The sequence below is a fragment of the Dryobates pubescens genome, chromosome 18, assembly GCF_014839835.1.
Source record: "Dryobates pubescens isolate bDryPub1 chromosome 18, bDryPub1.pri, whole genome shotgun sequence".
NCBI classification, from domain to species: Eukaryota; Metazoa; Chordata; class Aves; order Piciformes; family Picidae; genus Dryobates; species Dryobates pubescens.
Genome location: NC_071629.1, coordinates 14,879,432 through 14,903,714, shown reverse-complemented (window position 1 = coordinate 14,903,714; position 24,283 = coordinate 14,879,432). Strand labels below are relative to the sequence as shown.

Below are 24,283 nucleotides of genomic sequence, written 5' to 3'. Positions count from 1 at the left end.
CAGATAAATATCAAGCTTAATACACAAGATAAGATTTGACTTCTCATTGCTAGCCCAAGCCAAATGAATCCATCCTATAAAAACCCCACAAGTACCTCCTCAAGACTCCTAGGAGGTACAAGAAAGTGCTCTCAAGGAATTACTGTGCTACTCCAGTTCAGGAAATAGGACCAAACTTTCTGTTCACAAGTCTGTGAGCAGGAAGCAAATGCAAATTTATTCAACCAACACATAATTACCCAGGGAGGGAAACATGCCCCCAGTTTAACTGAAGCGGCAGTACTGGTTTACTTACGTAATCAGACTCCCTGAGAGCTGCGGATTTCACACTTCCATGCTGGTGGGGGAGGTGACAACTCAAGTTTCAGCAGACTTCTAATCAGGATTTGTAATTTTCTAGAAATTACTGTGACTTAAAATGTCCTCTCAGAGGTTGGGTGCACATTGCAAGAGCTCCTCTGTTCTGTTCATTCTAAATTTCTCCTGTTCAGAGAAATCTAAATGGAATTTGCAAGCTTGCAGATTTTACAGCTATTCCTTCCTTAATCTTGAAACATGCAGCAGTTCTTTCTTGCAGAGAGCTCTTCTGTGTCTAGGTCTGGTTTGGGGTTTTGGAGGGGGAGATAGTGAAGGGGAAGAGAAGAGGTACCTGGAAGCAGGGAATGGATGTAGGGCAACAAGTGAGAGGAGCTGCCTGAACTGGCACCGATGCCTCAAAAATTTCTGTGTAATTGCTGCTTGCAGAGTCTTGCTTGTAAATCTGTCAGCAACTAGTCAATCTTCTTGTGATTTTTATAGTCCCTAGTTTTGAGCCATCCTTGTTTCCTGTCTTCTTTGATATATGTTATTCACTTTAAATCTGATGTGGGAGATCAAACTCCAGAGTTCCCATTGCTCCTCTTCAACTATTTCTTTCCCATTTCCCAGGAAATTTTTAGTTATTTCTTTGTTAAAGACTATCCAGATGGAACTGTCTACAGGCTCTGCTTCTCTGTGGTTTGCAGCAATAGCAGAATGCTAAGGGAATGATGGAAATACTTGCTTAGCAATTAAAAAAGCATTATTAGCCTCAGGCAATTAGATGGACTGAGTTTTATTGGACTGCAGCGTTGGGCTGTTTAGTGCTTTTTTGAGGTATTTTAAGGTGTCTCACCTGTGAAGAAAGGTTTCTGTTCATATTCACGCAGGGTGATAGATGGGGTGATCTAGGTAACCCTGCGTTTGAAAGGGGATTGGACTAGATGATCTCCAGAGGTCCCTACTGCTGCTCCCCATCCTCCTCTTGCTCCCCACCATCCCCCATTACCATCAAATCATAGAATGGTTTGGGTTGGAAGGAATCTTTAATGGTCATCTAGTTCCAATCCCCTGCCATGAGGAGAGACACCTAATAGACCAGATTGCTCAAGGCCCCATCCAGCCTGGCTTTGAGCACTGCCAGGGTTGGAACCTTCACAGCTGCTTGCTTCACCACCTTCCTGGGGGAGAATTTCTTCCTAATGTCTAATGTAAATTCAGCTTCTTTGCTTTTCCAGGTGCAGTGTGAATTCTGTTGGATTTCTTTAGCAAGTTTTATTTTCTGTAACAAATATTCTGTTTCCTCCTAGGGCGCCAATGCCTCTGCTTTGGAGAAAGAGATTGGTCCTGAACAGTTCCCTGTGAATGAGCATTATTTTGGCTTGGTCAATGTAAGTGAATTTTTTATGCTTGAAATGCTGTTTGGTTAATTCATATCCTAATTTTGAATTTAAGAGGATTCACTGTTAGAATTTTATCTATGAGCAGTGGGAATCAGCATAGACCTGACATCCTGCACTGTGGTGGTGCTGTGCCTTGTTAGTAACCAAAATATACATTTGGTCTTAAATACAGAAAAATAAGTGTATTCATAATCAAGTCACTGAGGGAGAATTTCTTACTCAAGTACATTTCTAGTTCCAGGATTTTAATAGTCAGCAGGAAAGGCCATGAACTAATAAAGAGGGTGTATTAATAAATCTGGCCAGAAGGTTGAGGGAGACTCTCTTCCCTCTCTACTATGCCCTACTGAGGCCAAATCTGGAGTATTGTGTCCAGTTTTAAGCTCTCCAGTTTAAGAGAGACAGGGAACTACAGGGGAGGTCCGGCAGAGGCTACCAAGATGTTGAGGGGCCTGAAGCATCTCTGTGATGAGGAAAGGCTGAGAGACCTGGGGCTGTTGAGGCTGGAGAAGAGCAGCCTGAGAGGGGATCTGATCAGTGCTCAGCAATAGCTAAAGGGTGGGAGGCAAGAGGATAGGGCCAGACTCTTTTGAGTGGTGCCCAGCAACAGGACAAGGGACAATGGGCATCCAGGAGTCCAGTCCTGGAAGCCAGAGGTTTCATCTGAACAGCAAGAGAAACTTCTTTGATAAGAGGGTGCTGGAGCCCTGGAGCAGGCTGCCCAGAGAGGTTGTGAAGTCTCCTTCTCTGGAAAGATTCCAAACCTGCCTTGATACTGTTATTCTGGGCAAGCTGTTGTGGGTGCCTCTGCTTTAGCAGGGGTGTTGGATTAGATGGTTTCCAGAGGTCCCTTCCATCCCCTACCATTCTGGGGTTCTGTAATGAAATGTGGACATTGTTTATACGCTCTTCTCTAGAAGATAGATCTGATTTTACACTGAAGCTGCAGTGGATGGGAGCCTTGGCATTTGCAAATGTTTATTTCTAAAAACATGTTACTGATGGGGTTAGTGGACAGTCTTCTTTGCAAGGATACAGCCAGGATATGAATGACATTGACTTGGTCAATAGTTTTCTTACCTGTGGCAATACTCCTTTTTTTACTTTTATTTTTTGACAGCCTTGTGTAACAGTGAGCCCTTCTAAAAAATATTTTGTGGTGTCTGTCAGTTTGTGTAGATCTGACATGACTGGGATCTGTTGGGCAGTGAGAGTTGTCTACCCAAATTAATTGTGCAGAGAATGGAGTGCTGATGGTGATCTTGCCAGAGCTTCTGGAGCAGAAGGGCAGCTGTTGCTCCTGTGACAGCTCTTACCCATGAACCGAGGAAGTTGGTCAATAGAAACACTGGTTCTTGTCTATGTTTATCATGTTTATGATGTGAAAATACAGTTTGAGCAAAACTCACTAGAAACATAAATGCACCTCTGCTTGCTGCTTATCTAGGTAGTTTTTGTTGAAAACTGAAAGATAATTTGTCTATTGACAAACCAAATAATGCTGAAGTAATGATCAGAGTCTTATTTGTCACAGCTCATTACAAACTCTCTTAATTAGGAGGGAAAGTCATTAAGTTCACTAAGGGCAAGTGTAGAGTCATGCACCTGCACCAGTACAGCTCAGGGGTTAACCTGCTGGAAAGCAGCTCCATGGAGAAAGACCTGGGAGTGCTGGTGGACAAGAAGTTCACTGTGAGCCAGCAATGTGCTCTTGTGGCCAAGGAGGCCAGTGGTCTCCTGGGGTACAAAAAGAGTGTGGCCAACAGGTCAGGGAGGTTCTCATCCTCTTCTCTAAGGAGGCCACATCTGGAGTGCTATGTCCAGTCTGTGCTCCCCAGTACAAGATAGGAAACTACTGGAGAGAGCCCAGGGTAGGCTATGAAGATGCTGAGGGGATTGGAGCATCTCTTTGAGGAGGAAAGCCTGAGAGACCTGCAGCTGTTGAGCCTGGAGAAGAGCAGCCTGAGAGCAGATCTGAAAATGCTCAGCAAGAGCTAAAGGTTGGAGGGGCAAGAGGATGGAGCTAGACTCTTTCAAGTGGTGCCCAGCAAGAGGACAAGGGGCAACAGGCACAAACTGGAACCCAGGAGGTTCCATCTGAACAGGAGGAGAACCTTTGCTGTGAGGGTGCTGCTGCCCAGAGATATTGTGGAGTCTGCTTTTCTGGAGAGATTCCAAACCTGCCTTGACATTGTGATGCTGGGCAAGCTGCTGTGATTGGTTGGACTAGATAATCTCCAGATGTCCCTTCCAACCATCACCATGCTGGGATTCTGGGATTTTGTAATTGACTTCTGTGTGGGTTTCCAGCAGTTTGTGTTCTCAGACATCAAACCATCTAAAGACATCAAGTTAGACTCCTCACTCAGAGTGTTAATGGCCATTTCAAAGCTGCCAAGGTTTTCACCATAAAGAGAAAAATGGAAGGCATCTCCCATTGTAGCATAAATAGTGCAGTAAGCAGTGTGCAGAGGAAAAACAGCATCCTAAAAATAACCAGAATTAGTATAACTGCACTCCATCTCTGTTTTGAAAGACAAATATGACTAATACTATTGTGCTGTATTCCTTGCAAGCAGTTTCTTTAGGATGATTATTTTCATGCTGTTGTTTGGCAAAGCTTTTTCCTAAGTTATTTTAGTTCTTTTATGGTTTGAAGTTAATTGGAGCCCTTCAAAGAGGGCAGCTTCCTGGCTTCAGCATCCATAGTAGTAAATGTGTGGTTGCACTGCAGATGATAGAATCAGGTGTTGAACCTGTGCACAATAGAGGCTTTAAAATTGGTTTGAAATAGTTCTTTTCTCTTTGGATCAGTGAGCTGAGCCAGCTTGCCCGCAGCCAAATTGTTGCTAAAGCCAGTGCAGAGTGTATGGGAGAAGGGTCTGGCTGCTCCTTCTGACAGCCTGTTAAAATAGATTACTTGTATTGTTGAACTGGAGCGCAGGAGGCTTGGAACAACGCTTTCATTCCACAGTTTCATCTCAGTTTTCATTTTAAGTAGCTTCTATCTTTAAAATAAGCCTTCAAGCTTTATTTTTACATTGAAATGTAAAATTCTACAACTTCTTAGGAAGTCAGGCAATGCTGACTTTATATACAGCCAGTATTAAGCAAAACCCTCTCTGTTTTGTCATCCATTTTACATAATTATGTATACCAGAGAAGCCCTGGTAGTAAGAGTTTAGAACAACATGTTTGTACCTGGGTTTTGTTAGTGGTTTAGGTCACATTAGATTTATACACTGTGTGTGTATTTGATCTGTGCCTGTAGCTCCAGGTTTGGAAATAACCAGCCCATTGAGAGCCTGCCAGTCTGGTTTTTGGGGTTCAGTCAAAGACAACTGGTTAGATCTCGGTTTGGTTTGGTTTGATTGCTTCTTTTTTATTATTTTTTTTCCCTTCCAGCCAGTTTCTGGCAAAGTCAAGGTCATGATTAGAAAGAGGTGACTGTGCTTCTAAACACAAACTGATTGCAATGTGGAAGCGTGGCACTGCTGTTCGATACTGCTTATTTGGGGAGAACTTTAATATGGGAAAGCGTGGATCAATAATCAAGATATTCAGACATCTCCCAAGGCCCTAAACATCTCAAAAGTTGTAAGGATTTTATTCCAACATGAAAAAAAATAAAAATTGCTGAAATAGAGTACTTGCCATGCAGTAAAATATCTAGACAAGGGGCACCAGGCACAAATGGGAACCCAGGAGCTTCCATTTGCGGATGAGGAGAAAATTCTTTGGTATGAGGGTGCTGGATCCCTGGAACAGGTTGCCCAGAGAGGTTGTGGAATCTCCTCCTCTGCAGAGATTCCAAACCCACCTGGACATTGTGATCCTGGGCAAGCTGCTGTAGGTGCTCTTGCTTTAGCAAGGGGGTTTGGCTGGATGATCTCCAGAGGTCCCTTCCAAACCCTGTCAGGCTGGGATTTTATTATGCTAGCATGCATGATGTTTATTTCAGGATTAAAGTTCTTCCACATTAGGTGGTAGCAAACAGAGTGGAAACACTGTTTACAAGGAAATGTTTAAAACCTAGAACATGTCACAAGGGGAATTTTTCACCATATCACTTTGGCCTCTGTAAAGTGTCTTGCATCTTACTGTGAAGAATTTTTAAGGCTAGGTGGAATGTTAGTTCTTTCACTGTTCCAATTGGTTTGTTTCTAATAATATCTCTCTGTGTGGGTTGCATCAAGCAGGACACGTATAACCAGTTGATTTCATGCTTTCTGACATAGTTTCTCCATGAGTACAGTCCTGAAATCTCATTAACTACTTGCTGCATAAACTTTTTGGACCTGAAATGCACCATTGTAGAATGGTTTGGGTTGGAAGGGACCTTGAAGATCATCTAATTCCAACCCCTACTAGTCCCCTAGACTAGGTTGTTCCAGGCACCATCCAGCCTGGCTTTGAACATTTCTAGGCTAGGATGGAGCCTCCACAACTTCTCTGGGTAGGACCTTTTTTTTTCTTTTCTTAAAGATGACTAATTTCTGTTTTCCTTTATCTCTCCATTTTCTTGGATTATTACAGACAAATACATTTGATACCATATCTAAACCAAACAATACTTAATCAGACTTTTCATTGTCTTCTTGCCTGTTTAGTCCTGTAAGCAAAATTGGTTAGCATGATTCTTATTTATCTTCCAAGGTCACTACCAAGTGTCTGAGTTAGGTTCTCTCCTCATTCACATTTGTTCAGCTTGTGTATTTGTTTTTCTCACATCAACAACCTTTAACTGTTGTTCTGTGTTGTTTGCAGAGAGTATAAATTCATGATAATGCAACTACAATGCTGTAACCTTTGGGGCTGTTTGAATCTAACAGTTAATTTTCTGTTTCAGTCAACAAACCAATTATTAACTTGATTTTTAAATCATTCCACAATGGTAATCACACCATAGTTTGGTGAATGCTAGCAGCCATATCCTCTGAATGCCACTTAACAAAATTAGGAAAAGTTTATTTCCTGCAAGAGTGGTCAGGCACTGGAACAGGCTGCCCAGGGAGGTGGTGGAGTCACCATCCCTGGAGGTGTTCAAGAAACATGTGGACTTAGAGGTATGGTTTAATTGCCACGGTGGTCTGACTTTGAGGGTTAGACTTGATCTTAGAGGTCTTTTCCAGCAAAACCAATTGGATGACTTTGTGCTCTGTAGTCAGATTTGTGTCCTCCTTTTGCTTATTTCATGTATTTTGCTCCCAATGCTCTTGAGCTGCAGAATCTCATTACCAGAATATCTGGGGACTGGCAAACATGGAATTTGTTTGACTTTCTATTGTACAATACAGTTGCACAATAAATTGCAAAGAAACAACTCAAAACCCCGTGATGCATGCTCTTATGGATGAGATGTTAATATCCCAGCGGTCTGAGTGTTGCTTCTTGTTCAGCAATGTGGAACACTGCCTCTGGAAGTTGTTATCACTGGCCTCCTTTCTCTGAAGTGACACTGCCTTCAGATAGGGCAGATGTAAACCAGCTGCTCCTTGAATTTGCCTGCATCATCTACTTCTCATAATATTTCATTATAAACAGGAAATATTTACCATTTACCATGTTAACTATCCCTAAAAAGTGCTCTGTGTATCTGACACAGGCAAATCTAATCTATTGTTAGATGCTTCAAAAGATTTGTGGCCAGCAGGTCAAGGGAGGTGATTCTGCCACTCTACTGTGCTCTTGTGAGACTCCACCTGCTACAGCTGGAGAGACTATTGTTAAGGGCCTGAGGTGGCAGAACAAGGGACAATGGTTTTAAACTAGAGGAGGGTCGGTTTAGAATGGATGTTAGGAAGAGGTTCATTACTGGGAGGGTAGTGAGACACAGGAATAGGTTGCCCAGGGCGCTTGTGGATGCCTCATCCCTCGAAGTGTACCAGGCTTGATGAGGCCTTGAGCAAACTGGTCTAGTGGGAGGTGCCTTTGCCCATGGCAGAGGGGTTGGTACTTCAAACTCAAGACATTCTAAAATGTGAGTTTATGTGCTGAGCTCTTGCTACTGCTGCCGAGGGATGTATCTCCTCCTTTTTCTGTTTCCTTGTTCTGCTGTATCTTTGGCACCCCTCCACATCAGCAGGGTCTCACCTATTGGGATTAGCAGCATGCTGTGTCTGCAGAAGTTTTGATTTTGTGCTGAGCCCTCAATTAGATTGTTTTTGTGTCAATGGTTTCCTGCCTTTTCTGTGGCCCATACCGCTGTGACTGTTGCCTTCTATTCCTTTTCTTGCTGTTACCAGCTGTGATGATACAGGGCTTGAGTTTTTTAGACCATGTCTGCTAGTGTTTCCCCAGAATCATAGAAAGGTAGGGTTTGAAAGGGACCTCTGGAGATCGAGTCCAACCCCTCTGCTAAAGCAGGATCACCCAGAGCAAGCCACACAGAAACACATCCAGGTGGGTTTTGAAAGTCTCCAGAGAAGGAGACTCCACAGCCTGTCTGGGCAGCCTGCTACAGGGCTCCAGCATCTTCACAGGAAAGTTTTCCTGTGTTGAAGTGGAACTTCTGTGTGCCAGTTTGTATTTGTTGTGCCTTGTCCTATCACAGGACACCAATGAAAAGAGTCTTAGCCCCATCTTCTTGGTGCTCACCCTTCAGATATTTATAAACATTAATAAGATCTCTCAGTCTTCTCTTTTGCAGACTAAACAGCCCCAGGTCTCTCAGCCCAGCCTTTCCCCATCAGACACATGTTCCAGTCCCTTCATCATCCTCATTGCCTCTGTTTCATATGCTCTAGTATACCCGTCTCTTGCACTGGGGAGCCCAGAACTGGACCTGGTACCCTAGAGCAGTCTCACCAGGGCAGAGTAGGGGGGGAAGAAGAACCTCCCTTGACCTGCTGGCCACACTCTTAATGCATCTCAGGAGACCACTGCCCTTCTTGGCCGCAAGGTCACATTGCTGTCCCATGGATTGTCCACTAGGACTCCAAGGTTCTTCAGTGACCTGAATGACCTCTGACAGACATCATTTTGGTTTGAAGCATGTGACATTCTTCAGGAGCAATCTCTTTCTGTCGTTTGTGATTGTTTTTCACCAGCACTAACGCAGAGATGTTTGTTTGCCTCTCTGTTGTGTTTTCCCCAGTTCGGCAATACCTGCTACTGCAACTCCGTCTTACAGGCACTTTATTTCTGTCGTCCCTTTCGGGAAAAAGTTTTGGCATACAAAGTGCAGCCTCGGAAGAAGGAAAGCCTCCTGACATGCCTCTCTGATCTCTTCAACAGTATTGCTACACAAAAGAAGAAGGTGGGAGTCATCCCACCCAAGAAATTTATCTCCCGATTGAGGAAAGAAAATGGTAAATGAATAAGTGGTGTTTGTTATGCAAGCTTAAAAGCCTTGGAGATTGGAAGCGTGTAAAACATAAACACAAATTCCCTGTGAAGTGAGTCCAAATTGTCAAGTTTTAACATTTCAGGAAGATTGTTGAAGCCCTTTGTGGGGTGAATGTCGCCACTTCTGTAGTATAGGAACAGAGATTATGTCAGAGTTGCAGCCTAAAGAGGTTATCTGGGTCGCTCTGTTTCTGTACTTCCTTAGACCAAGTTATGATCTGAAACTCTGCCGGGGAGGTTTAGGTTGGTTGTTAGGAAAAACTTCTTTACTGCATGAGTGGTCAGGCATTGGAACATGTAATGGGTTGGAGGCAGACCCCCTCCCCACAACAACCATCCTCTGCTACCAAGAATGTGCTGGGTTGAGGCAGCCCCTCTCCCCACCATGGGCAGAAATAACTCAAACAAACGGATTGCAGAAGGGATGGAAAGTTTAAATAGAAAGCAGTGAATGTTTACAGAAAACCAGAAGCCCAGTTTCAAAGAAATAAAGATCCCAAAACAGTCCCAGGAACAGAACATACTGGTGGAGTCCCCATCCCTGGAGGTGTCCAAGAAATGAGTGGACATGGCACTTTGGGATATGATTTAATGACCACGGTGGTGTTGGGTTGACAGTTGGACTTGAATCTTGGGACCTTAGAGGGTCCCTTCCAACCAGGCCCATAAAATTCTAAGTACAGAGCATGTATGTAAGTCTCAGTGCTCCAGTGACCCCACACTGGCATCATGTTCTATAGAGGCCTGCACACTTCAGGTCATGGCTAGAAATGGTCATGGGCTCATCAAGTTGGCCAAAGTTGACCTCTCTAGGGAGACTCAACCATTCTGAGCCTGCTCTTGTACATTTGTGGTAGCGTAAATTCCTTATGATGAGAACTAGAGGTTATTTCCCAGGGCTGCTTTGTGAGGAGAAGTGTTCTGTGTTGATTTATCATCTCTGCTTGAACTTGAAATGATAACAAACTTAGAGTCTTACCCTTTGATACTAGACTTAATAGTCCAAGGCAGTGCATCCACATGTCTGTATTTCTCTCCCTTCCCAAAGGAAAGCAGAAACAACAACAGAAAAATAAGCCACAAAACCAATCATGGTTTGCTTCAGTTCCAAGAAATGCCCAAACTCAGTTATTTTTCAGCTGCCTGTTTTCTGCATCCTGAGGAGTAGTTGCGGGTAACCTAACAACTACTGTGAGAACAACAAAGTAGACTTCTTCAGGGGCTCTTAACAGTGCAGCCTACAGTTGTAAAACGGAGTAGACAAAGGGGAAGAGCTGGCACTGATTGCTAAAAGCATGGTAACTTGGTCTTAAGAAGTATCTGTATTTCTTCACTCTGCTCATTCTCTTCCTTTCCAGAGTTATTTGATAATTACATGCAGCAGGATGCACACGAATTCCTGAACTACCTACTTAACACTATTGCAGACTTACTGCAAGAAGAGAAAAAGCAGGAGAAGCAGAATGGCAAACTCCAGAATGGCAGCATTGAGAGTGAAGAAGGAGACAAGACTGATCTGACGTGGGTCCATGAAATCTTCCAAGGAACACTAACCAATGAAACCAGATGTCTTAACTGTGAGGCTGTACGTTTAAAACCAAAACCAAACCTCTTAGATTTTTCACAGGTTCCGGATCGTTTTCCCTAATACGAAGCACACTTTTTCATTTATTAGGATAGATGAGATTGCACTCTCTCTATTAAAATATGGAGCATAGCCTATTTTAGGACTGTATCACCTCTATGTTCAATACTCATGAAGGTATGTTTCAGAAAAAGCATAGTGGTTTTTCTGTTCCTCCTCCTTGTTTCCATCAAGGCAGTCTGCAGCTGGCTGATACACGCTGCCTTTTTGTCTTCATGTTATTCCCTGTGTCAGTGATTGATAGTTCATGTTGTGTTTCTACATTAGAGTTGCTCACAATTTATTTAACTCCTGGATTAACTGAATTTCTTGAAGTGGAAGTCTGTGCTTCTCCACAGCTACTTTGTTTGAGAGCAGAAGTGCCACAAAGTCTAGAATTAGAAGAACCACACCACCTTCAGCTCAGGAATTTGTAGTTAGTCATATGCTGTGTCTGATTTAATGGTTCTATAAAAAAATGAAAACCCAGATGGGAAGAGAAGGGAAAAAAAAAAAGGTGATTACAACTGAAATGCCTGTTCTTGGCATTTTAAATCTAAAGTTGTGGCTCTGTGGTGAACAGAAGTGCTAGAAATGACATTAATAAGACTCTGTCTCAAGAAGTTTGAAATGAAATGTGACTTGTTCCACAAATGGCAAGATGGTTTTCCTAACTGCTAATCTCTTTAATTGAAAACCCATCTGCCTGTTTCTGCTTTTCCTCTAAGTATTTACTGTTAAACTCTGAAATGCAGCAGGAAGCTGTGTCAGTCTGCAGAGCAGAGTGGAATATGGTTAAAGCTTCTCCCAGCCCTTAGTGGTTCAAAACTTGATTTTTCCCAGTGAACTAAGCAGATGTGGCTTGAAGTCTCAAGGGGGAGAGATGTTTTGCAAGAACGGCTTTGGGGTTTGGTTTTTTTCCTGTTGTGTGTTTGTTTTGGTTGTTTGGTTGTTTTTTTTTTTCCTTTGGTGGGTTTTGTTTTCTGCTTTGCTTTCTTTTAAGTACTCTTTTCTGGATTGTAGCAACACATCAGATCATTTTTTCAGTTTCACTTTACCTCAAGAAAGGCCCTCTCGGTGTGTTATATATTTATTTTCCATCCCGGATCTCTCTACCTGCAACAAGGACATTGCACCATTCCAGAAATGGTTAAAAGAAACCTGCCAGTTCTAAACTGTTATGAAATATTTTATTTTAATTTATTTTTCAAGGTTAGTAGCAAAGATGAGGACTTTCTGGATCTATCGGTTGATGTGGAGCAAAATACATCAATTACACACTGTCTAAGGTAAATGCAAATAATTTGGGAATGGAAGAGATACCTATCCATGGTCAGAAGGAAAGAGCTTTAGTTGCTCAGTTGTGCAACAATTGTAGGCTTTAGAGTTGTGGTAAAATATGTTCTGTTCAGATATTGGTTCATTTTATCTTTCTCACAGGGTTTTGAAGCTGTTCATTTCATAGTAGTTAAGGAGTGTGAGGATTTCTTGGGGGCGTATGAGATTGATTCCCCCCCCACCCCCTTCTTTATAGAGATTTTAATTTGTTACATCCTATAGTCACATTTAATCAAAACTAAACATGGTATGTTTGGTTTCATAACAAATTCTTGTTTGGTTTAGTATTCTTATTGCATTTCAGTTGTCTGGTCCTGATGTTTCTGGGCAAATTGTCGTTTGCTCCATGTATTTGACTGCTCAATCCAAGGCTTGTCAGCTACTGGATACTGCAGGTTGCATATTGCATCTGGCTTTTTAAGAGCTGGTAATAGATGTGTAATTACTCAGTGCTGAAAGATAATCCAGACTTTGGCTAGTCAATGGCTGATGGCTGTAGTTCTTGATATTTAATGTCTGCAACCAAAGAAAACACATAGTGGCTGCCTCTGGAAACAAACATAATCACCTTATTGCCGTTTGTTACCTATCTTATGTTTGATTCCTCCCCAGCAAGTCTGCAGTTAGTACTTGAGGGTGTAATTTCCAGACTTTTTTTCCCATCTGAACATAGATTCTACATCCCAAGACTGGGACAAATACACTTAAAATGTGTTTGGGAGGTAGGAGCAATATGAATAAGACAAATTTCATCTGTCTGGGTTTTCTCAGCGTTATTAGCGGTGACTTTTGACGGAATCTCTCTCTGCTTCTCTGACTTTTCTCTTGTTTCCACAGGGGATTTAGTAATACTGAAACTCTATGCAGTGAATATAAATACTATTGTGAGCAGTGCCGCAGTAAACAGGAAGCACAGAAGAGGTAAGGTTCAAATATTGCAGCTAATAGCAATCTTCTCTTAAAATGGGCAGCTAGTGGGAAAAGGCACCTTGTGAATTCAGTAAAAAGAAAGCATTTAGGTCTGTTTGATGGGGAAGGGAGTAAGGAAAAGCAGAGAGACCCAAGTAACTTTGTGGTAACCTTATCAGAGAGAAATGAAGAGCTTAGTTTTGTATTCCTCCCAGAGGAGCTTATATCTGGTGCTTCCAGACGTTCCCATTTTCCCCAGTTAGCATTAATCAGCTTAAAGCCACTGCAAACCATCCCTTCTGCTTTCACTCTGAATACCACATACAAAAATCTTATTTCTCGCCTCATACTTGGTCACAGCCAGAGCAGCAAGACCGATTTATTCCATCTCTTTATTCCCATTGAGGTGATGAAAAATTAATGTTTTCAGCAGAGGCTGTTGTCCTGCATGCAGCTGTCTGTTGTGTAGTTAATCTTTCAGAATAAATATTGCCTATTCTCACTGGGATGTAGATGAGAAAAGCAACCTTCTGAAAAGTCTGCTCCTTCATAATGAAACTCTTCTTGAGGAAAACACCGGTTTAGATGATCTGTTCTTTGTTTAATATGTTTGTTGTTTGTTCTGGTTTTGTTTTGTTTTTAATTCAGAATGAGAGTGAAAAAGTTGCCCATGATTTTAGCTCTGCACTTAAAAAGGTTCAAATACATGGACCAGTTGCATCGATACACCAAACTCTCCTACCGTGTAGTCTTTCCCTTGGAGCTCAGGCTCTTCAACACTTCAGGAGATGCTACAAATCCTGACAGAATGTACGACCTTGTTGCTGTAGTTGTTCACTGTGGCAGGTATGTTGAATTTGTGCTTTCTGATGACACAGTCTAAGGTTTGCTCTTTTATCAGCTTCCAAATCTGTTGGCACATCAGACAAATGTTTCTTTGAGCCATAGCAAAGTAAGAGGAGGAAGCTCTGAAAAGCCCCAAACCAACAAGAAACCCCTCCACTCCCAATCCTGCTTTCCGGGAAAACTAAATGAAATAAAAGCAGATCTTGTGAAACACTAAAATAGAATTAATTGACGCTTTTCATGTTGCTACTTGCTAAAGCATTGAAGGTTTTTTAGAAGCTGGTGCCACCATGTGGAATAAACCCTGTACTGCTGACCTTTCAAAATGGCTTTAATCTGTTTAGTAAATCTTTTTGTGGTTGCAGTGGCTTTAATTCTGCTTTTAAAAGCAAGAAGGAAAAATTTTGAAGCACTTCTTGAACAAAAGCAATCATGGAAGGCAAAAGATATTTATAGCTGCCTTCTGGAGGTGTGACTTTTAAAGCACTAAGTTATTAGAGCACACAAATGTTTGGAAGCATCTCTATAAGGAGCAAGACAATGTAATCACACCAATATTACATACATTCAGCATAAATAAACTACCTGTAACTCTAAATTATTTCTGGTGATACACTTGTGCTAATTTTACTTATTTTTGTCATTTTAAGATCTCACCTTGTACATTTTTTGTAGATTCTTAATTTGCTGTACCTGTGACTACACTGTTTCTCAATGGTGATTATTAATTTAGATGTAATAAATGGGTTTGCTTTTTCTTCTCTCTGTGGAGCTTTTAGCAACCCTGCGACTCTTCTGGCTTCAGTTTTTACTAGGAACTTTTAAGTTCCTAGTAAACAATAAACAAAGACTTAAGATAAATAATATTGTGTAAATATTTGAGTTCTTGGGACTTGTCTTAAATATTTTGCCCTTGTAGTTTTACTTTTCACTTGGTTGCTTTAAGTAAAGATATTTCATTCTGTGACAGGTAATGTATTTAAGTATATCAACAATTCTGGAGGGACAAGGGAAGTACTTTCTTTTACCTAAAGCTGATGTGAATATAGGTTGTTTTAAAGCCTCGTGTAGATCAGAGTAAAACCAAATTCCACCTCCTTAGTTTGAATATTTTGTTGGGGTTTTGTGTTGTTTGTTTTTTTTTTTCCACTGTGTCCCTGCACTGTCTCAGTATTTGAAGTTAGCAGATTGATATCTTGTAGTTTTCCATCAAACCACTACCTTTTCAGGGCAGTCTGCCTGCCTTTCCTCCTCAGATCCACCTCTCCTTGATCTAGGTCCTTTCAAGGTAAGCCCTCAGGATATAGGTGATTGAATGAGACTGGGAAACAGCCACTGGGAAGGTGGGAACAGTGGTCACAGCCTGTCTGCAATCAGCCGTGGGCTAAACCAAGCTGAGAACTGGAAAAATATCTCTTGTGGAAATAACATCGTTCAGACAGTAACATTTTTGAGCGGTGGTTAGAATTCTCAGCCACGGTGAAAACACCAAACCAGTGATGGCAATAACTGCCAACTGCCTTTTTATTTGGTTTTTTTAATATATGAATGACCATGAAGTATGTGCAAAGTTCTGTAGTTTGAATATATTGTATTTGGCAAGAAACTGAGAGACATTTGAATTCAAACAATTTGACAAAATCAAATTCTGAGTAGTATTAAACAACAATAAGGACCAGGAAATCTCAGTAGCAGCAAGAATCATATGGAAGAGCAGTGATCCTGCCTTTGGGCACAAGAATAATGTGTCTTCACCCATTATTTTTTTGGCAGTGGTCCAAATCGTGGACATTATATCACCATTGTGAAGAGCCATGGCTTTTGGTTGCTGTTTGATGATGACATTGTAGAGGTAGGTATGCTGTTAGGTGGTGAAATCACTTCCTCAGCTGGTTTTATGTCTGAGATTAGCTTTTGCACATGAAAGTATTTCGGCAAAACCTGTGCACAGAATAATTCTGGATGTTTCAAAAGTGAACTTCAGCATTTTTGTATGTCTTTGAGTATGGAGAGGGGCAAATGAACATGAGGGCTGTATTGACACCTCAGACATGAGGTGCTGTGCACCTGTTCAGCCTGAAATACCACATCTGTCTTATTCAAGACCTGAAATGCTCTCATATCAGCACACATTTTGGTGTCCTTTTTATTGCTGACTTGATTTGTGCTAGTTACATTTTGTTGCTCCATTCAAGAACTTCTAACCATTTTTTCCAGGCAGTTTTCCCCAACACATTGAAGTGTAGAAAAACTGTAATTACTAAGCAAATATCAAAGAGTAGAGCAGATACAACAGTAGAACTGCTTTTTTTAAGAGATGTAAATGTACTGTTTGCCTCTGAGGTCTCATGGTCAAGGTTAATACCTGATGGTGGGTACAGCAGAATCCTTGCCTGTGTTGAAATAAAGATGTCATAGAATCATTAAGGTTGGAAAAAACCTCTGATATCATCAAGTCAGAGTGTAAATGTTGTACATTCTCCAAATAGTTTTAAAATCTTTCTTAGCTTTGAGCATCAGGAATGACTTCCTGGCTGTTTGGATGAATTGTATGACTATAGACAGTTGTCTTTCTCTAATTATTGTATTTTGAGGATTATCTTCCTCTGTTTCTCTCATGGACAAAGTATGTAATTATGTCAGCTAATTTTGGAAATTTTGGAGTGCTTTGCAGTTCAAGAGAGACAGGGAGCTACTGTAGACAGTCCAGGACAGACTACAAAGATGCTGAGGGGGCTGGAGCATCTCTGACAAGGAGAGGCTGAGAGACCTGGGATCATCTCTCTCTGTCGAGGCAGTACCACCCTTTCTTTTTCCTCAGCCTTCTAGAACTCACCTGAATTTCTGTCAATTCCATGATCAAGAACAAGATAGTGGAGACTGCTCTTCCTCCCCTTGTGCTGGAAGAAGTACCTGCAGGTTTACTCATCTGTTCTTTCTCCCTGCTTACTCATCAGCTCTTGAGAGTTAGTTTTTAACTAGTGCTGCAGCTATTCACTGAAAAGGTGAAGTAAAGCCTCAGCTGCTGCCTAAAGAGGTTTAAATACCTACTCTAAACTTGACCAAGGGCTGTTGTCAAACTGCTGGTGGTTGGCTATAAGGTAACAGGACAGGAAATACATTGCTGTGTATGACATCACAGAGGTTTTCCTCAAAAATAGTGTTAAAATATCCCAAACACTCCAAAACAGGAATTCTGCACAAGTTTCTGGGTTTAGGGCTTTCTACTCACTGGAGACTCTTAAGAACCTGTAAGTTTGATTTTTTTTGTATTTTTTTAAGCTTTAGAGTTAACATTGTAGGTGTGAGCTGGCTACATCACAAAACAGGCATCAGTCTGCAGACTTCAGAAGATGAGTCCTGTATACAGCTACTTCAGCTGAAAGAGAATGCAGGAGAAAGCTTTTCTCTCTCAAAACAGAGTTAAAAAGCTTTGTTGCACTTCTGGCAAGTGATATGAATTAATAGCTCTGAACTGTCAGTAGGAAGTAGTTTATCCTTATTAGCCACTAAATGTCAGAAGTGGTGAAGTCATATTTATTTATCTGTTTGGATATGCTTGGAAGACCAACTTGCAATTAAAATGAAGATAGATGATAATCAAACATACTACAGCATATGTGGAAAGCAACTGCATCAAATCCAGGAGGCAAATCAGTCCAAGTGGGATACTGTGCCAAGCAGAATTAATTGAGAAACCTGAGGAAATGATCTCTGGCTAATTTGACATGTTGTCATTAGAGCAGCTAAGTGATACATCACTGTGACAGTGTTTATCTGAAACAGAGGCGAAAAGTGTCCTCCCAGGGAGTTCTCCACATTGAGAAGAGGAGAGTGCTTGTAAGTCTTCACTTCAGTGTTTGCTCAGAGATTTGCAGCATTCATTTGAATGCTGTGAATGGTGTGAAGAAAGGGATTTGGTTTGGGGAACCAGAATAGTCGTCTGGGAGTGAGACAAAGATATTTAAGCTCAGTTAAGAGGAAAAGTCAACTTTAATGACAGGTGAAGAGGAGTCTGAGGAGAGATCTCATTAATGGTTATAAATATCTAAAGGGTGAGTGTCAGGGGGATGGGGCCAGACTTATCAGTGGTGTTCAGTGATCTGACAAGGGGCACTGTGCACAAACTGCAACCCAGGAAGTTCAACTCCACACAGGCTGTCAGAGCACTGGGACAGGCTGCCCGGAGAGGTTGTGAAGTCTCCATCTCTGCAGAGATCCAGAACCTGAATGGAGGTGTTCTGAAGTTTTTCAGCCTGACAAAAAGGTTGAGGAGAGGTCTTTTGGCTCTCTACAACTCCATGAAAGGAGATTGGAGCCAGGTGGGGCTTAGTCTCTTCTCTCAATTAACAAGTGATAGGACAAGAAGAAATGGCCTCAAGCTGCACCACGGGAGGTTTAGGTTGGACATGAAGAACACTTTCTTCCCCAAAAGGGTTGTCAAGCCCTGGAACAGGCAGTGGTAGAATCACCAGTCCTAAAGGGACTGAAAAGCTGCAGAGATGTAGTGCTGAGGGACATGGTTTAGTAGTGACCTGGTAGTGCTGGATTGATGGCTGGACTTGGTGATCTTAAAGGTCTCTTCCAGCCAGAATGATTCTGTCATTCCTGTGTGATTTACTCTAGGTGATCCTGCAGAATCCTAAAAGCAGTTGTGAACCCATCAACTGGTGGCTCTAAAGCCTCAACTGAATAAAACTTCACTGTCCACAATATATGTGGTCACCTAAGGATGGGAAGGAGGGTGTCTATAGAACCCTGTTCCAATTCCATTTTAGGTTTTATGGATACTGAAATTAAAGAAGGAAGTCAGTTTTGCCACGATAAAACTAAAAATATCTGTAGGATGAATTAATCCTTATCAAATGCTGGAGCTGCATTCAAAATGAGGAGTGGAAATAGACTTGATTGCATGGCAAGTTGGTTGGCACTTAAAATAAATCATGTTTGTCTGCTAAATATATTCCAAGGGCTGAGGAATGTTCTTTTGCTATTTCTCTGTTAAAATGTGGATCTAGCAGTTTGTGGTAGACTTTCTGTTAATAAATTGTGTGAAAACACAAAAGCCCTCAGTACAGCATTTCAGCTTCTCTGAAGTCCTTGAATGGAGAAAAGAGAAAAACAAAATATGTTTGATTTATTGGTCTTTTTTTTTCCCCTCCATTTTTGTTGGTTTTTTAAATAGAAAGTGTTTAACAGAACTATTGAAGGGAAAATTTCTGCAGCTCTGGGGAAAAGGACCTGGGAGTCCTGGGATGATCATGAGCCAGCAACGTGTCCTTGTGGCCAAGAAGGCCAGTGGCATCCTGGAGTGCATCAGGAAGAGTGTAGCCAGCAGGTTGAGGGAGATTCTCCTCCTCCTCTACTCTGCCTAGTGAGGCCACATCTGGAGTATCGTGTCCAGTTTGGGGCTCCCCAGTTCAAGAAGGCCAGGGACTTGCTGGAGAGGTTAGAGAAGAAGGCAACAAAGATGATGAGGGGACTGGAACATCTCTCTTATGAGGAAAAACTGAGAATTGAGGCTTTTTAGTCTGAAAAAGAGAAGACTGAGGGGAAGTCTCATCAGTGCTGATCAATAGTTAAAGGTTGGGTGTCAGGAGAATGGGACCAGGCTTTTTTTCAGTGGTGTTCAGTGACAGGACAAGGGGTCATGGGCACAAACTTGAACATAAGAAGTTCCATCTAAACATGAGGAGGAACTTCTTTAAGGCTGCTGGAGCCCTAGAGCAGGCTGACCAGAGAGGTGATGGAGTCTTCACCACTGGAGACATTCAAATCCTCTCTGGACGTGTTCCTGTGTGACCTTCTCTAGGCAAACCTGCCTTGGCAAGGGGCTTGGACTTGATCCCCAGAGGTCCCTTCCAACCTCTACCATTCTGTGATGTGTCTTCTGGAAACTTTCTGCCTGTGACTGTCCTTGTGCTTCAGAAAGGCTGGGAAAAGGATGGCCTAAACTTGCAGGTGGTTTGGCAGTGCCCCGTAGAGAAGCCAGGGCTTGTATTTGCTGAAGTCTGCTCAGGCAGCAGTGATTTAACAGATTCTTCAGCTGAGGAGGCTCTTGATGGAGTCAGCATGGTTCCTTTCTTTTAGGATGTAAGCACAAGACAGCCTGTGCTACTCCCTCTCACATTCAAAGCCAGTGCCCAGCCCAGATCCTCCTGGATTCTGAAAGTTTCTTTGCTTCCTTGGCTTTATTCCATGGGGAATAAAGTGAAGCGTTAGGCTAGGCTCCCTTTGGTCTTCCATGACAAATTCAGGCTGCTTCAGCCTCTCATCTCTGTGAATCCAGAATCCTAAAAGGACTTTAAAATACAAACCACAGTGAAGTGCTGAGCAGTTCCTGTCATTGGGAGTACTTCATTTCAGTGGTTTGTACTCTGAGTCTGACTGCGGGCTCAGATGTCGTAGTGTGAAGCCAGTCATTCTCAGGAGCAGAATCTCCTGCCAGTAAGTAGGACTTGCATCTTTAAAAGCCCTTTAGAATATCCTACAGGCTTTGCTAGTTGGAGTATAAAGTGAGACCTGCTTTTCTGCAGGTTCCCATCTTTAACTCTAAGCAGAGCATTTAATTCTCTTACTACGCTAAAGAATTTATATCTCCGCAAACACAAACCTTGTGATGGTATTCCAGTAAGGTTTGTATTGGCAGCTCCTAAGGAAGGGAAGCTCTGTAAGACCAGAAGATCACGATCAGATGAGATCCACAGATGTTTATGGTATAATTACCAGTAGCATTTGCAGGACACATCTCTGTATGAAGATGACGAGAACCATAATATCTGAATGTTACATCTACTAATTAACATTTAGCTGAATGTTAAATCTGCTCAAGATGGTCCTTACGTCCTCCCAACCATACACAAAACTTCTCTGCAGCTCAATGGCTGCTTTATTGTCATTTATCTTCCAAAGCCACAGTCAGGAAAAGCAGCACTAGTTCTGAAGGAAGAAACAAATATAGAATAGACCAGGTTGGAAGAGACCCTCAAGATCATCGCGTCCAACCTATCATCCAACACCACCTAATCAACTAAACCATGCAACCAAGCACCCTATCAAGTCTCCTCCTGAACACCTCCAGTGGTGGTGACTCCACCACCTCCTCAGGCAGCCCATTTCAATGTGCAATCACTCTCTCTGTGTGAAACTTCCTCCTAACTGCCAGCCTAAACCTCCCCTGGCACAGCCTGAGACTGTGTCCTCTTGTTCTGGTGCTGCTTGCCTGGGAGAAGAGACCAACCTCAGCCTGTCTACAGCCTCCCTTAAGGTAGTTGTAGAGAGCAATAAGGTCACCCCTGAGTCTCCTCTTCTCCAAGCTAAGCAACCCCAGCTCCCTCAGCCTCTCCTCATAGGGCTTGTGTTCCAAGCCCCTCACCGACTTTGTTGCCCTTCTCTGGACATGCTCCAGCAAGTCAACATCCTTCCTAAACTGAGGAGGAACATGTCCTGGACTTTTTTACAGATACAGATGGATCTTTTCTGCCCCACTTCTCGGAGGTTAATTATTTCATCCTGACTGACTCTTTTTTTTTCCTTCTTTTTTTTTAATTCCAGTCATGAATTAGTGGGGGAAATTGTTTGGTTGTATTTGCTTGGATTCAATGATACTGAAATATCCTGGGTGGCTTCCCAGCATCACCCTCAAGAACTGCAAATAGTGCTTTGTCTGGCAAAAGGATTCTTAGGGTGGTGGTTTTGACTGAGGCTAATTATAACTAATAATTATAACTCTCCTTAATTTCCAGAAAATCGATGCCCAGGCCATTGAAGAATTTTATGGGTTAACATCAGACATTTCCAAAAACTCAGAATCTGGATATATCCTCTTCTACCAGTCAAGAGACTGAGACAAAAGATACATGTATACAAATAAAAGATGTAAAAAAAGGGATCAAGAAATGTCCAAATGGAACATATTTGTGACAGCAGAAGCAGCTCCTCGTTGTTGCTGTAGGACCAGGACAGAGCCAGCAGGGTGAATCGAGCCTTCTCCCTGCCATTTTGTGGAGGATTAGTGCTGACTGCCGAAACAGGAAGAGCTTTTGTTCCAGTTTTCTTTCTGGGCTTTTTTTTATACGTGCTATCTTCCAAAATCTGTGTTACCTCTACTTGAAACCTGGCTGCTTATTTGTTCATGGACTGAAGAAAAGGTTTAAAAGTAGCATTGTAGAATTTTTACCATTTGTTGTTGGCCTGAGGCTATACCTTGGTTTCTACCATCGTCGTTTTTCTGTATTTTAGCAGAATGATTTCAATATTCAGTGTCAGCTGAAGGCATATTTTAGGATATGAACAGCAGCTGGTTGCTGGATATTTTTGGTGACTCAGACTTGAGAAGCAGTACAAAGCTAAGACATATTGGAAATGTCAAGTCTATAATTTTTATTAAAAGAAAAAAACACAACAGACAAAAAACCTCTCTGCAGCATTGTAAATTTGCCCGTTATGGTTTAGATAACACTACCAGCTCTGCTTCTTTTGATGCTTTTACTTCTGTTCTGTCTCTTCCTCAGAAGGTAAAGAACTTAATCCATATTATTTTTCTTTTGAAGCAGAAGGGTTGTTTGTTTTTTTCTTTTGCCTCAAAGCCACATTTGCTGCAGCTTGAAGGGGAGCAGGAAAGCAGTTACCTTTGTGAAGAATCTTGTCTGGTAACCAGTTGCTGTAGAGAGTGTGAAGTTAGAGCATTTCTTGGAGCTCTTTGTGTAAACCAAAAGTGCCCTCATTCTGAAGCAGGATCTGTTCAACATTTCATTCAATGCAATGAGCATTTTGAATCTATGCTAATCCACAGAAACAGCACTAACTGGGAAGGGTTAGCTAAGGGAAGCATTATTTATGTAACTAACCCAGTTGTTCTTAGTCTTCAAGGTGATAACCATGTAAGAAGGAAAACCAACCAACCCTGACATTGCCTTGCTAAATGTTCCTCCTCATCTTGTTGTATCCATTTGGGAATCATAACACATCCCACCCCTAAAAATGCTTCTGATTATTTTACCTCTATAGGCCTTGCTTAACAGGGGAGATTGGTACTCTTTTGAAGGCTGAAATTCAGTAATCCTCTGTTACATGTGTGTATAAGAGAATCTCAAGGATAACCAGAAGGAAAAGACGAAGGAAGAAATCTCAGAAAATCTTGTAGCTTTGTTTTGAGAAGTCCTGTTGCCGTGCCAAAGCTTGTCACAGCTGGCTCTAAACTACAAGTGGAGTTGAGTATTCCCCTGTCCTCATTTTGCTAGGTGACACAAGAGCTGTCCCCTCTGTGGTTGTTCCCAGTGCAGCCGTTCATGGTAATCGACCAGTGATTGTTGTTCTCCAGGACATTGAACTTATGCAATTCTGTGGCTTGTGCAGGATATCCAATATTTTACCAAAATATTGTCCTCAGGAAAACAGCATTTCACAAACAGTTCCTTGTGGTGGCTGTATGTATCTTGTCTCTTCTTGTCTTGACCACAAACGTAATGTTATCGATTAACTCCTGTCTTCAAAACACAAATTAATCATTACCACTGTGTTCCACCTGGGTTGCAGGTTCCATCTTCTCTTCCAGGAGATAAAACATGAACTTTGGCTTTTTAAATTATTTTTTATTATACAGAGTACTGTCATTTCCAGAGACACATTCAATAACAGCGAGCGCTCTTGTCATCTCCTTCCTATCGTGTGGAAATCCTTCCTGGCTTAAGAGTCTTCTCCCCCTGGTCACAAACAAGCTGTGAGTCTTCTCCTGGTGACGTTATCAGAAGACTGACATCACTTAAATCTTGGGAGGAAAAAAAAAAAAAAAGGAACAAAAAAAAGAGCACTGAGTTAAGAATAATCTAAACAGTAAGTACAGAATTGATGTAGTCCACTAGACCTGTATTTTGTATATCTGGTGATAACGTTTTTACAGATGAAATACCTGACTGAGAGAGAATATTGAAAGATATATACTATAGATTAAAAACCTGTTCAAAGTGCACTTTTGCTACAGATTTATAAGGAGACTAAAAGGAATTAAATTGGAAGAGAATGGTGTGATGTTGCTTCTGTATAATAAATGACCCCACCTGTCTCCAATAAAGGTCATGTATGATCAAATGCGCAGGGCCCAAGTGCTTCTCCTTGAATTTCAGCCCGAGGCAGAATTTAAAAGGCACTGCTAGTGACTCATTCTCCTTAGCTTCTCCCTCCATGATGGCTGGTGAAGGCATTCTGACCCCACTTCATAGAATCAGAGAATGGTAGGGGTTAGAAGTAGCCTCTGAAGCTCATCTAATCTGTTTTGGTGAGGCCCCCACCTGGAGTACCACATCTAGTTTACAAGCAGGACATTGAGCTGTTGGAGTGAGTCTGGAGAAGGCCAGGGGGGATTGGAATTAGATGAACTTTAAGGTCCCTTCCAACCTAAACCATTCTGTGATCTAGTCCTGCTAGAGCAGCATCACCTGGAGTAAATCACCCATGAACACATCCGAGTGGGTTTGGAATGCCTCCTGAGATGGAGACTCCACAGCCTCTCTGTGCAACC

The 24,283-nt window shown here is 42.0% G+C and overlaps 1 protein-coding gene across 1 annotated transcript in view; it reads left to right on the top strand.

The window, feature by feature from the left end:
• LOC104300134 (ubiquitin carboxyl-terminal hydrolase 12) overlaps positions 1 to 23,567 on the top strand; it is a 34,162-nt gene extending 10,595 nt beyond the window's left edge. Inside the window, exons 2-9 of the mRNA XM_054169496.1 lie at positions 1,608 to 1,688; positions 8,797 to 9,010; positions 10,406 to 10,632; positions 11,884 to 11,960; positions 12,847 to 12,930; positions 13,567 to 13,764; positions 15,538 to 15,616; positions 21,510 to 23,567. Of these exons, the coding sequence (XP_054025471.1) occupies positions 1,608 to 1,688; positions 8,797 to 9,010; positions 10,406 to 10,632; positions 11,884 to 11,960; positions 12,847 to 12,930; positions 13,567 to 13,764; positions 15,538 to 15,616; positions 21,510 to 21,611 (1,062 nt within the window). The 3' untranslated portion in view covers positions 21,612 to 23,567. The remainder of the gene's footprint in view (positions 1 to 1,607; positions 1,689 to 8,796; positions 9,011 to 10,405; positions 10,633 to 11,883; positions 11,961 to 12,846; positions 12,931 to 13,566; positions 13,765 to 15,537; positions 15,617 to 21,509) is intronic.
• Positions 23,568 to 24,283: the final 716 nt, after the last annotated feature.